General features: G+C 44.2%; 1 protein-coding gene across 2 annotated transcripts in view; it reads right to left on the bottom strand.

Annotated features, from left to right (window-relative positions):
• The window catches only part of LOC311107084 (utrophin-like), a 57,515-nt gene extending 45,028 nt beyond the window's left edge, over positions 1-12,487 (bottom strand). Inside the window, exons 1-5 of one of the 2 annotated variants that reach the window (XM_084149549.1) lie at positions 12,410-12,487; positions 9,595-9,687; positions 7,425-7,502; positions 5,038-5,130; positions 3,911-4,086 (exon numbers count right to left, since the gene is read on the bottom strand). In XM_084149549.1, coding sequence (XP_084005675.1) covers positions 3,911-4,086; positions 5,038-5,130; positions 7,425-7,502; positions 9,595-9,678 — 431 coding nt within the window. In that variant the 5' untranslated portion in view covers positions 9,679-9,687; positions 12,410-12,487. The remainder of the gene's footprint in view (positions 1-3,910; positions 4,087-5,037; positions 5,131-7,424; positions 7,503-9,594; positions 9,688-12,409) is intronic. The other variant, XM_084149548.1, reaches the window with a different exon arrangement.
• Positions 12,488-13,045: the final 558 nt, after the last annotated feature.

Below are 13,045 nucleotides of genomic sequence, written 5' to 3'. Positions count from 1 at the left end.
GGTGAGCAAAAATCCCAGAACCACACGGGGGGACCTAGTGAATGACCTGCAGAGAGCTGGGACCAAAGTAACAAAGCCTACCATCAGTAACACACTACGCCGCCAGGGACTCAAATCCTGCAGTGCAGACGTGTCCCCCTGCTTAAGCCAGTACATATCCAGGCCCGTCTGAAGTTTGCTAGAGTGCATTTGGATGATCCAGAAGAGGATTGGGAGAATGTCATGTGGTCAGATGAAACCAAAATAGAACTTTTTGGTAAAAACTCAACTCGTCGTGTTTGGAGGACAAAGAATGCTGAGTTGCATCCAAAGAACACCATACCTACTGTGAAGCATGGGGGTGGAAACATCATGCTTTGGGGCTGTTTTTCTCGTGAGATTTTGAGTGAAAACCTCCTTCCATCAGCAAGGGCATTGAAGATGAAATGTGGCTGGGTCTTTCAGCATGACAATGATCCCAAACACACCGCCCGGGCAACGAAGGAGTGGCTTCGTAAGAAGCATTTCAAGGTCTTGGAGTGGCCTAGCCAGTCTCCAGATCTCAACCCCATAGAAAATCTTTGGAGGGAGTTGAAAGTCCGTGTTGCCCAGCGACAGCCCCAAAACAGCACTGCTCTAGAGGAGATCTGCATGGAGGAATGGACCAGAATACCAGCAACAGTGTGTGAAGACTTACAGAAAACGTTTGACCTGTGTCATTGCCAACAAAGGGTATATAACAAAGTATTGAGAAACTTTTGTTATTGACCAAATACTTATTTTCCACCATAATTTGCAAATAAATTCATTAAAAATCCTACAATGTGATATTCTGGAGAGAAAAAAATCTCATTTTGTCTGTCATAGTTGACGTGTACCTATGATGAAAATTACAGGCCTCTCTCATCTTTTTAAGTGGGAGAACTTGCACAATTGGTGGCTGACTAAATACTTTTTTTCCCCACTGTATATATATTTATACTCCGGACTCTGACATTGCTCACCCTAATATTTATATATTTCTTAATTCCATTCTTTTACTTTTAGATTTGTGTGTATTGTTGTGAATTGTTAGATATTACTGCACTGTTGGAGCTAGGAACACAAGCATTTCGCTACACCCGCAATAACATCTGCTAAACATGTGTATGTGACCAATACAATTTGATTTGATTTGTTATGGACTTTCAAGTCTGTTGTACAAAAGCCTCATTTAGGGTATGCATCATAATGCATCTATGGGCTATGTAATAGGTTTCATGTAGGCCTACATGGATCGGTCTTCCATTGGTTCAGGGGGCCTTGTTGAGTCAGATAGCATTGATGGGTGTGGAATGTGCAGGCTGATCACCAAAAATAGACTTTGATTTTGGACGTTTGAAAAGGTCCTGAGAATGCCTTTCTCGGTGCTCACCAAAAAAATGAAACCATTGTCCAGCACTGGCATGAACTCATGATGCTCGGGGGCGAAGCCTGCTGCTCTGATAACTGCACCACAGCAGTTCACAATGCTCTAGAAAGTCAGGAAAATACTTGATGATAGTTGATGGAAACAGCGCATTGTTTTTAATTATTTTGTTTTAAGCCTTCCCCAAACCATAGCCCTTACCTTAACCACTTGGAATTAATACCTAAACTTAACCCTTTGAGTTGTTTCTTTTTTAACCCTGTAACAACGCTGAATTAACCATGTAACCACACAAAAATAATGTGTCAAGAATAGACGTTCATCCATAATACATTGAATTTCTAATTGAAACTATGAGATCTTGTTGGGAATGTGTGTGTGTGTTCACTGATCCACTTAAACCCTGAGTCAAAACCAACACTGGCCCCCTTTCACAGCCCCTGGGCTGGCCGTGTGTGTGTGTGTGTGTGTGTGTGTGTGTGTGTGTGTGTGTGTGTGTGTGTGTGTGTGTCTAGGGGGTAAGGTGGAATAACCATGCTCCCTGCTCTTCCAGACACACACACACTCTGCATTGATGGAAAAGGACCCGTAAGTAAGCATTTTCACTGTTAGTCTACACGTGTTGTTTACGAAGCATGCAACAATTAAATTTGATTGATTGATACACACACACAGGGTCAAAATCACACAATCTGTGACATGACAGGCGTAAACATGGCGAGGTGAGCAGTGTTCACACACGCCAGGCAAGCAGTTACCCCGCCAATGGCTGCTGTGACCTTTCCCCAGTGACACAGCCCCGGGCCAACACACACACACACACACACACACACACACACACACACACACACACACACACACACACACACACACACACACACACACACACACACACACACACACACACACACACACACACACACACACACACACACACACACACACACACACACACACACACACACACACAGAGAGACCCTCAGAGAAAACACAGCCAAGGGGCCAGATAGGGCCTCATAGACTGCTATTTAGACCCTCTTTCTCAACTCCAGTGAGGTGGAATAGGCCTTATCTAAATGCTGAGGTAAGCATGGTCTGATCACTGTGTTGAATGAGCTGCTTGCTGCTGGAATGACGTGAAAGCAGTAGCTTTTAGGGGCAAGGTTTAGAATTTCACTTGTACAGATTTGACTCTAAACTGAAAATGTCCACAAAACAAAAAGGTCAACATGGCCACTGTTCCAGGTCTTGGCATACAGAACGAGACAACATCTAGACCAGGGCTCTCCAACCCTGTTCCTGTAGAGCTACCGTCCTGTAGGTTTTCACTCCAACCCTGTTCCTGGAGAGCTACCGTCCTGTAGGTTTTCACTCCAACCCTGTTCCTGGAGAGCTACTATCCTGTAGGTTTTCACTCCAACCCTGTTCCTGGAGAGCTACGGTCCTGTAGGTTTTCACTCCAACCCTGTTCCTGGAGAGCTACCATCTTGAAGGTTTTCACTCCAACCCTGTTCCTGGAGAGCTACCGTCCTGTAGGTTTTTGTTCCAACCCTGTTCCTGGAGAGCTACCGACCTGTAGGTTTTTGTTCCAACCCTGTTCCTGGAGAGCTACCGTCCTGTAGGTTTTCGCTCCAACCCTAATCTAGAGCACCTGATTCTATACTGAACAACAATATAAATGCAACATGCAACAATTTCTATGATTTTACTGTTACAGTTCATATAAAGGAAATCAGTCAATTGAAATGAATTCATTAGGCTCTAATCTATGGATTTCACATGACTGGGCAGGGGCACAGTCATGGGTGGGCCTGGGAGGGCATAGACCCACACACTTGGGAGCCTGGCCCACCCACTGAGGAGCAAGGCCCAGCCAATCAAAATGAGTTTTTCTGCAGAAAAGGGCTTTATTACAGACAGAAATACTCCTCAGTTTCATCAGCTGTCCAGGTGGCTGGTCTCAGACGATCCCGCAGGTGAAGAAGCCGGATGTGGAGGTCCTGGGCTGCCGTGGTTACACGTGGTCTGCGGTTGTGAGGCTGGTTGGGCGTACTGCCAAATTCTCTAAAACGATGTTGGAGGCGGCTTATGGTAGAGAAATTAACATGAAATTATCTGGCAACAGCTCTGGTGGACATTCGTGCAGTCAGCATGCCAATTGCGCGCTCCCTCAAAATTTCAGACATCTGTGGCATTGTGTTGTGTGACAAAACTGCACATTTTAGAGTAGCATTTTATTGTCCCCAGCACAAGGTGCACCTGTGTAACGATCATGCTGTTTAATCAGCTTCTTGATATGCCACACCTATATTTTTGTTCAGTATAATAATTATCTGATTGATAAACTGAATCCGTTTAGTTACAACTGGGGTTGGAGTGAAAGCCTACAGAAATGTAGCTCTCCAGGAACAGAGTTGGAGAGCCCTGATCTAGACAGTATACTGTTGGATAGATATACAACAATTAGGGTGACACTGTTGCTACCGGAACTTCCCCTGTCCCCCCTGCCCCCTGATCCCTGACCTGAAGCGGTGCAGGATGGCGTTAAAGGCCAGTCCGTCGGCCCAGCTGGTGGTGAAGTTGAGCACGTTGACGTGGTCCTGGTAGGAGCGGGTACACTGCCTCACCCAGCTCAGCAGGATCTTCTCACTGTTGGTCTGCTGCAGGTTGGACATGATGTCCTTCATGATGTCCTTCACCTGAGACGGACCATACACAGAGACAGGGGAGAGAGACAGAGACAGGGGAGAGACAGAGACAAATAGAGACACAGAGACAGGGGAGAGAGACAGAGACAGGGGAGAGACACAGAGACAGGGGAGAGACACAGACAGAGAGACACAGAGACAGGGGAGAGACACAGTGACAGGGGAGAGACAGAGACAGATAGAGACACAGAGTCAGGGGAGAGACACAGTGACAGGGGAGAGACAGAGACAGATAGAGACACAGAGACAGGGGAGAGAGACAGAGACAGGGGAGAGACAGAGACAGGGGAGAGACAGAGACAGATAGAGACACAGAGACAGGGGAGAGAGACAGAGACAGGGGAGAGACAGAGACAGATAGAGACACAGAGACAGGGGAGAGAGACAGAGACAGGGGAGAGACAGAGACAGGGGAGAGACAGAGACAGATAGAGACACAGAGACAGGGGAGAGAGACAGAGACAGGGGAGAGACAGAGACAGATAGAGACACAGAGACAGATAGAGACACAGAGACAGGGGAGAGACACAGTGACAGGGGAGAGAGAGACAGGGAGAGACACAGGGACAGGGGATAGAGAGAGACAGGGGGAGAGAGAGACAGGCAGAGACAGGAACAAGGGAGAGAGAGAGACAGGAAGAGACACAGAGATAGGCAAGAGAGACAGGCAAGAGAGACAGAGACAGGTGAGAGACACAGGGACATGGTAGAGACACAGGGACAGGCAAAATATGAGGGTTTGTAAGTAGAACACCAATTATACAAGTCCTGTCACACGTCTGAAACCCTAACCAGGCCTACTATTTAAAAGACAGAGACACAGAAAAATCTACGCCTTTTCTACAGCTCTTTTGTTGATCGTTCATAGCTACGGCATCAGTACACTCAAAGCAAACTCATCTGTGTGTGTGTGGGTGGTTTGTGGTGTGTGTATGTGCTCACCTGCCAGTGGAGGATAATACTCCAGATGAGACCCAGGGTCAACTTGTGGTTTCCATCAACAATGTCTGTTCCTCCTATGTTTACCAGATCCACCTGAGTTAGAGAGTTAGAGAGAGAGAGAGAGTAGAAATATTAAAGTAAAGACAGAATACTTTTTATTACCTTCCCTTATAGAAAGTTCAACATGCTGTACTACTGAAGATTAACAACTTGTACCCTTAAACAGCTTTAGGGGTTTTCCTATGATACAATAACTGATCTCAGTCTCCCACAGCTATCTGTCCTCACCTCTACTGCTGTAGGCTGCTGTGTGTGACCAAGTGAAACCCAGAAACCCCACATGTAAAAAGTGCTAAAGTGGATTAAAAGTGTCTAACGATATCCCCAACACCCCATGACACCAGCCTAATCATGTGAAAAGCTTCCATTCATGGAGTGAAGGAGTGATTACAAACACACAGGGGGTAGAATGGAACATTCTGGAACACTATTCCTGGGGTCAGGGGTGGCAACGAGTGACCTCTCAGCCAATAACATGACCCTTAAACTCTTAACCACACCCTCCATTAACCCAATCACGCCTGCCATTATCACACACACACACACACACACACACACACACACACACACACGCCACAGTACAGATAGAGATACACACGCACACACAAAAGTGAAGTACTGTAACTAAAATAAAGCAGCAGTAAACTATACCTTCTATCATTCTACTGTCTGGGTGGCTAGTTGTTTATGAGACGGTGTCGACCCCAGAGCTACTAATCCTGGCCATATAAACCTCTCTAAACAGTCACACCTTCTTTTAAGGATTCCTCCAAAGGGCCTTGGGAGCGTTGCGTGTTAGTGACACCCAACCATCAATCACACAGCCTGTCATTACGCAAAGAGTGTGTGTGTGGGGGGGGGGGGGGCAGTGTCTTGAAGGGCTTGGGGGCTTCTGTAAAGGCGTCAGCATGCTTCAGTCAGCATGCTTCAGTTCGGCTGGTGGCTAGCCAAAGTCGGCTAGGTAAACCGAACGAGTCTGCTTGAAAAATGAGAAAAAAGCGGCTATAGTACTGTTTGTCCATTTTGAGACACCGTAGCCAGCTTCCTCAAAATAGTCAGAATTAATCCAAAATAACTCAAGAAATCTGTCATTAATTTTGACGTTTTTGCAGAGGAAATCTCAGTCGCGCAATTTTACATAGCTAAACTATTTGGTGCAGAATTCCTCAATGAAAACGTGCATGAAAACGAGTCATCTCTCGATGAATGACAACAAAGACTTTATTGAAGAATCCCTACTGTTGACCAATCAGCGACGAAGGGGCGTAGACTTCAGCTCCGAACTTCGGCTTGCCTCCAGTAAAAATGTTGTGTGCCCGAACAAAACAAACAAATAAAGTCACAAAATATCATCATAATATATATACAAACTCTTTCGGCTGGGAAGCATGCAGACGCCTTAAAGCCATGTACGCTCAGAGGGGGGAGAGGGGAGAGGCCACACAAGACCATAGGTTGACGCAGAGATCTAAACTGAGTGTACAAAACATTAGGAACACCTGCTCTTTCCATGACATGACCAGGTGAAAGCTAAGATCCCTTATTGATGTCACCTGTTAAATCCACTTCAAATCAGTGTAGATGAAGGGGAGGAGACAGGTTAAAAATATATTTTTAAGCCTTGAGACAATTCAGACATGGATTGTGTATGTGTGCCATTCAGAGGGTGAATGGGCAAGACAAAATATTTAAGTGCCTTTGAACGGGATATGGTAGTAGGTGCCACGCGCACCGGTTTGAGTGCGTCAAGAACTGCAACGCTGCTGGGTTTTTCACGCTCAACAGTTTCCTGTGTGTATCATGAATGGTCCACCACCCAAAGGACATCCAGCCAACTTGACACAACTGTGGATATGTCAGGCTGACAAAGAGAGACACACAATACAGAAGAGGTCACTAACAAACTCTCTCTCACACACACACACACATACGATGGCTTGCTGTTTTTCTGCCAGTGTGGAGGAGGATAGCAACTAGCATGCCACCCCTACCCCAGTGAGCTCCTCATGCAAAGACCCCGTCTTATCTCCCACAGCCAAGGTCACAACATGAACACTTGCCATTGTATGGAGACACAGGGGGAAAGAGAGAGAGAGAGAGAGAGAGAGAGAGAGAGAGAGAGAGAGAGAGAGAGAGAGAGAGAGAGAGAGAGAGAGAGAGAGAGAGAGAGAGAGAGAGAGAGAGAGAGAGAGAGAGAGAGAGAGAGAGAGAGAGAGGGGTAAAGAGATCAACATAATACAATTTAAGAGCATGCAAGAGGAACACAGAAGGAAAAGGGAAGAGATGAAAGTGAGGTACTGTGTAAAGCCCTAATGGTAGGCACTCACCTTGTTTTGATGCAGGACCTGAAGCACTTTGTTGACATTGTTGAGGGCGTGAACTCTGGTGGACCCTCGCTCTTTGGTCTGAGACCAACAATACAGAAAAACAGGGCATGTTAGGCAGAACATACACTACCAGTCAAAAGTTTGGACACCTACTCATTCAAGGGTTTTACTTTATTTTCATAATTTTTTACATTGTAGAATAATAGTGAAGACATCAAAACTATGAAATAACACATATGGAATCATGTAGTAACCAAAAAAGTGTTAAACAAATCAAAATATATTTTATATTTGAGATTCTTCAAATAGCCACCCTTTGCCTTGATGACAGCTTTGCACATTCTTGGCATTCTCTCAACCAGCTTCATGAGGTAGTCACCTGGAATGCATTTCAATTAACAGGTGTGCCTTGTTAAAAGTTAATTTGTGGAATTTCTTTCCTTCTTCATGCGTTTGAGCCAATCAGTTGTGTTGTGACAAGGTAGGGGGGTATACAGAAGATAGCCCTATTTGGTAAAAGACCAAGTCCATATTATGGCAAGAACAGCTCAAATAAGCAAAGAGAAACGACACAGTCTCCTCTGAACAGTTGATGTTGAGATGTGTCTGTTCCTTTAACTCTGTGAAGCATTTACTTGGGCTGCAATTTCTGAGGCTGGTAACTCTAATGAACCTATCCTCTGCAGCAGAGGTAACTCTGGGTCTTCCATTCCTGTGGCGGTCCTCATGAGAGACAGTTTCATTATAGCGCTTGATGGTTTTTGCGACTGCATTTGAAGAAACGTTCAAAGTTCTTGAAATGTTCCGTATTGACTGACATTCATGTCTTAAAGTAATGATGGACTGTCGTTTGTCTTTGCTTATTTGAGCTGTTCTTGCCATAATATGGACTTGGTCTTTTACCAAATAGGGCTATCTTCTGTATACCCCCCTACCTTGTCACAACACAACTGATTGGCTCAAACGCATTAAGAAGGAAAGAAATTCCACAAATTAACTTTTAACAAGGCACACCTGTTCATTGAAATGCATTCCAGGTGACTACCTCATGAAGCTGGTTGAGAGAATGCCAAGAATGTGCAAAGCTGTCATCAAGGCAAAGGGTGGCTATTTTGATTTGTTTAACACTTTTTTGGTTACTACATGATTCCATATGTGTTATTTCATAGTTTTGATGTCTTCACTATTATTCTACAATGTAAAGAATAGTAAAAATAAAGAAAAACCCTTGAATGAGTAGGTGTGTCCAAACTGTACTGTACATTAATGCAAGGATCCTTCCTGACCTCAGCACACACAAAGACTATCATAGCAAAGACTATCATAGATTATCAAGAGTATCATAGTGTATATAGAGAGTATCTGGTTCAAGATAACATGTTGTTTTTCCACATGTAGCCTATCCTGCACACAACCCTCAAGAGGAGTTGAGACTCATACAGGGTCAGCAGTTCATGTAGTTGATATGACATTATTTCTGAGGTAGTGCTAGTTGTTCCTCTTGTCTAATGTGAAGGTTTGCTATGAGGGTAAAACTTCGCAAGATTTCAGTTCCTTTTAACACCACACGTACGCAGACACAGTTCTTCGCACAATACTGCACTAATGACGGGCAGTGGCCTGCAATTAAAGAGGCAGCTAAATCTATCCAGACAGAGAGACTTTCAGACTTGAACTGCAGTGCTTGCCGTTGCCAAGGGCCACAGTCTCTGTGCTTAATACATTTCCCACTTATCACTCAACATGGCATTCCACACTATAAATCAATCTAGCCACTATGCCTTCAGCACCCTCTATAAGGGACATATGGAAAGAATGGGGACTGGGTTGAACCGGTGCCAATTTAAAAACCCTTCCTAGCCTTACATACCACAACAGGGCATTAGCACCCAATTATGGCATTAGTATCATGGTATCAGATAGAGGGCTGGCGAGGTGTTGGGGACTGGGCTGGGCTGCAGGTGATAGAAAACAGATACACTGGTAGGGGGAATGAGGGGTGAATTGGGGGAGTGGGGTGAGATAATACATATGAATAAGCATGTATAGGACACACACATAACACAAACACACAAACTGTAAACACACGCAGGCAGGCATGAGCGCACGCACACACGCATGCACACGCACACGCACACACACACACACACACACACACACACACACGCACCAGGACATTTCCTGTGAGTCCCTCCAGTAGCTCCAACAGCTTCTTGCCGTCCTGCAGGTCACAGAACATGTCCTTGATGGGCATCTTTCCCGTCTGAAACACAGAAAATACACTCGTCATGTGTGTAAGGACACTACTCATGTGTGTGTAGTGTGTCGTTTTGTCTACATACAAACCTGTATTCAGAGTACATAATGCTGTGGAATGTTTTGCATGCAAAATGTTATGGAAAATCAACAGTACATTTTCAAGTTATTCAAAAATCCTGAACATCCTACAGTTTATGCACTGGGGATGGTAGACAAGGTTTGTGTTGACAATTGGGTAGAAGGGTACGTGCATCATGTACAGTATATAATTAAGCAGTAAGGCCCAAGGAGGTGTGGTATATGGCCAATAAACCACAGCTAAGGGCTGTTCTTATGCACGACGCGACGCAACGCGGAATGCCTGGATACAGCCCTTAGTCGTGATATATTGGTAATATACCACAAACCCCCGAGGTGCCTTATTGCTATAATAAACTGGTTACCAACATAATTAGAGCAGTACAAATATTTTTGGGGTCATACCCGTGGTATACGGTCTGATATACCACAGCATTCAGGGATTGAACCACCCAGTTTATAATAGCATATGAAGTTGGGCAAACGGTTGGGAAATGGAAACCAGAGGATAGGATTAAACTTGAGAGATTTCTGGGTAATTTGTGACGTAACAGAGAACAGAGCCATGAGAAATCAAGAGAAAGGATTTGGCTCGTTCTAACAACCACTCTCCACCTACTATAAATACCTCAGATATGACCTGAAAACAGAACAACTCAACAAGAAACACACAGAGCAAACACAGAGGGGAGGGAAAGAGAAAGAGAATGAAAGACCTAGAGAGTTCATACATGTATTTATCGAAAAACCCATTTAGTGAAATTGTATTAGCATGTTTAGAATATTTATGTTAACTACCCTGGGGGAGTAAGGCAACAGCTAAAACAATAATATAATAATATAATATGCCATTTAGCAGACGCTTTTATCCAAAGCGACTTACAGTCATGCGTGCATACATTTTTTTTTTGTGTATGGGTGGTCCCGGGGATCGAACCCACTACCTTGGCGTTACAAGCGCCGTGCTCTACCAGTTGAGCTACAGAGGACCACACACCACACACACAAGGTCCATTATCAGACTAGCATTAGCGCGTTAGTGTAACCGGTGTTAAATGGCTAGCTAGTTAGCGGTGCGCGCTAGTAGTGTTTCAATCGGTGACGTCACTTGCTCTGAGACCTTGAAGTAGTTGTTTTTCTTGCTCTTCAAGGGCCGGGGCTTTTATGTAGTGATAGGTAACGATGCTTTGTGGGAGACAGTTGTTGATGTGTTCAGAGGGTCGAGGAGAGGGACGGAAGCTGTTAATTAGCATGTTTCTGATTAACACAGAGAAGATGAACCTGACTCAAGTGATGACCAATTAATTTATCAAGAAGACAATAGCTATATCGAGCTATATCGAGAAATCAAGAGAAAGGATTTGGCTCGTTCTAACAACCACTCTCCACCTACTATAAATACCTCAGATATGACCTGAAAACAGAACAACTCAACAAGAAACACACAGAGCAAACACAGAGGGGAGGGAAAGAGAAAGAGAATGAAAGACCTAGAGAGTTCATACATGTATTTATCGAAAAACCCATTTAGTGAAATTGTATTAGCATGTTTAGAATATTTATGTTAACTACCCTGGGGGAGTAAGGCAACAGCTAAAACAATAATATAATAATATAATATGCCATTTAGCAGACGCTTTTATCCAAAGCGACTTACAGTCATGCGTGCATACATTTTTTTTTTGTGTATGGGTGGTCCCGGGGATCGAACCCACTACCTTGGCGTTACAAGCGCCGTGCTCTACCAGTTGAGCTACAGAGGACCACACACCACACACACAAGGTCCATTATCAGACTAGCATTAGCGCGTTAGTGTAACCGGTGTTAAATGGCTAGCTAGTTAGCGGTGCGCGCTAGTAGTGTTTCAATCGGTGACGTCACTTGCTCTGAGACCTTGAAGTAGTTGTTTTTCTTGCTCTTCAAGGGCCGGGGCTTTTATGTAGTGATAGGTAACGATGCTTTGTGGGAGACAGTTGTTGATGTGTTCAGAGGGTCGAGGAGAGGGACGGAAGCTGTTAATTAGCATGTTTCTGATTAACACAGAGAAGATGAACCTGACTCAAGTGATGACCAATTAATTTATCAAGAAGACAATAGCTATATCGAGTTAGCGTTTAAGCATTTTCCCTGTATAAACTGTAATAGGAGAGTCAGCCATGCTAACAACCTCTTAGTGCTCTGCTAGGCTATCTATTCTTCCCTGCAGTGAGTCTGTTACTCTCCCGGGCCTGGGGAAGAGAAGGTCAAGGGTAGTGTTCAAGGTCTCCAGGGAAGTTATTAGTCTGAAACAGTCAAACAAAACAGTCTGTTTGGACAGAAATAAACTGCTCACACCACTTCACTTCAACCAGTCTTCAGCATCGAGTGTTTGACTTTTCCACAATTATATTTTCTTTACTGGTACTGGTGGATTTAACAAAAATTATTGGTGGGTTGAATTTAAATTATTGGTGGGTTTAATAAAATAAATTGGCAGGTTTAATTTAAATTATTGGTGGGTTCAACTTAAATTATTGCTTGCTTTAACTAAAGTTATTGGTGGGTTTAATTTAAATTATTGGTGGGTTTAACTAAAGTTATTGGTGGGTTTAACTAAGCAACCTTTATGTGAAGAGCCCGGATATAGCCTACTAAACTTTGGCATTACCTTAGAGAGCTGTGCATTTATCCATTTGGTGAAGGTTTTCTTCTGTACTGCATCGTGCTCATCTGTGAAAGAGAGGAGAGAAAGAGAGACACGGTGAGCAACTAACCTTGTTTTTAGTTCCAAACAGAACAAAACATAATGTTGGACCGGTCACTATTTCAACATCAGAGGAGAACAGGACAGATAGGTCTGCAACATCACTCAGCAGAGAGCAGATGCAGATAAATTGTGCCTACATTTGAGGACCCCACCTCTGAGACTAGACTCACTGACATGTTATTAGGTGTACCTGCAAGTCTTTGAAACCAGACTAAAAGTCCCGTTCTGAGGTGATTGCTGCACTATTTGTACCTGAGATGAGACCACAGGAGCTGGAGAGAAGATTGATGTACAGAAAATGACCATGTAACCTACTAAAAGGTTGGGAACAAAACAACATGTCAGTCTGGAGAGAGAGATCCAGAAAGGTGAGACTGTAACGTCCGAACTCCAAAAACACTCACACAATCAGTCACGCAGACACACACACACGGTCTGCATTCACCTCTGCAGAGGAAAAAGCTGAAGCTACATGCACTTACACACACACCAACTATTTGTGTCTCAGTCCATCAGAACAAATATTTCACATTCTCT

This window comes from Coregonus lavaretus (assembly GCF_964263955.1).
Source record: "Coregonus lavaretus genome assembly, chromosome: 31".
NCBI lineage: Eukaryota > Metazoa > Chordata > Actinopteri > Salmoniformes > Salmonidae > Coregonus > Coregonus lavaretus.
Note: the sequence above shows the minus strand (reverse complement) of the source record. Positions and strands in the feature narration are given on the sequence as shown.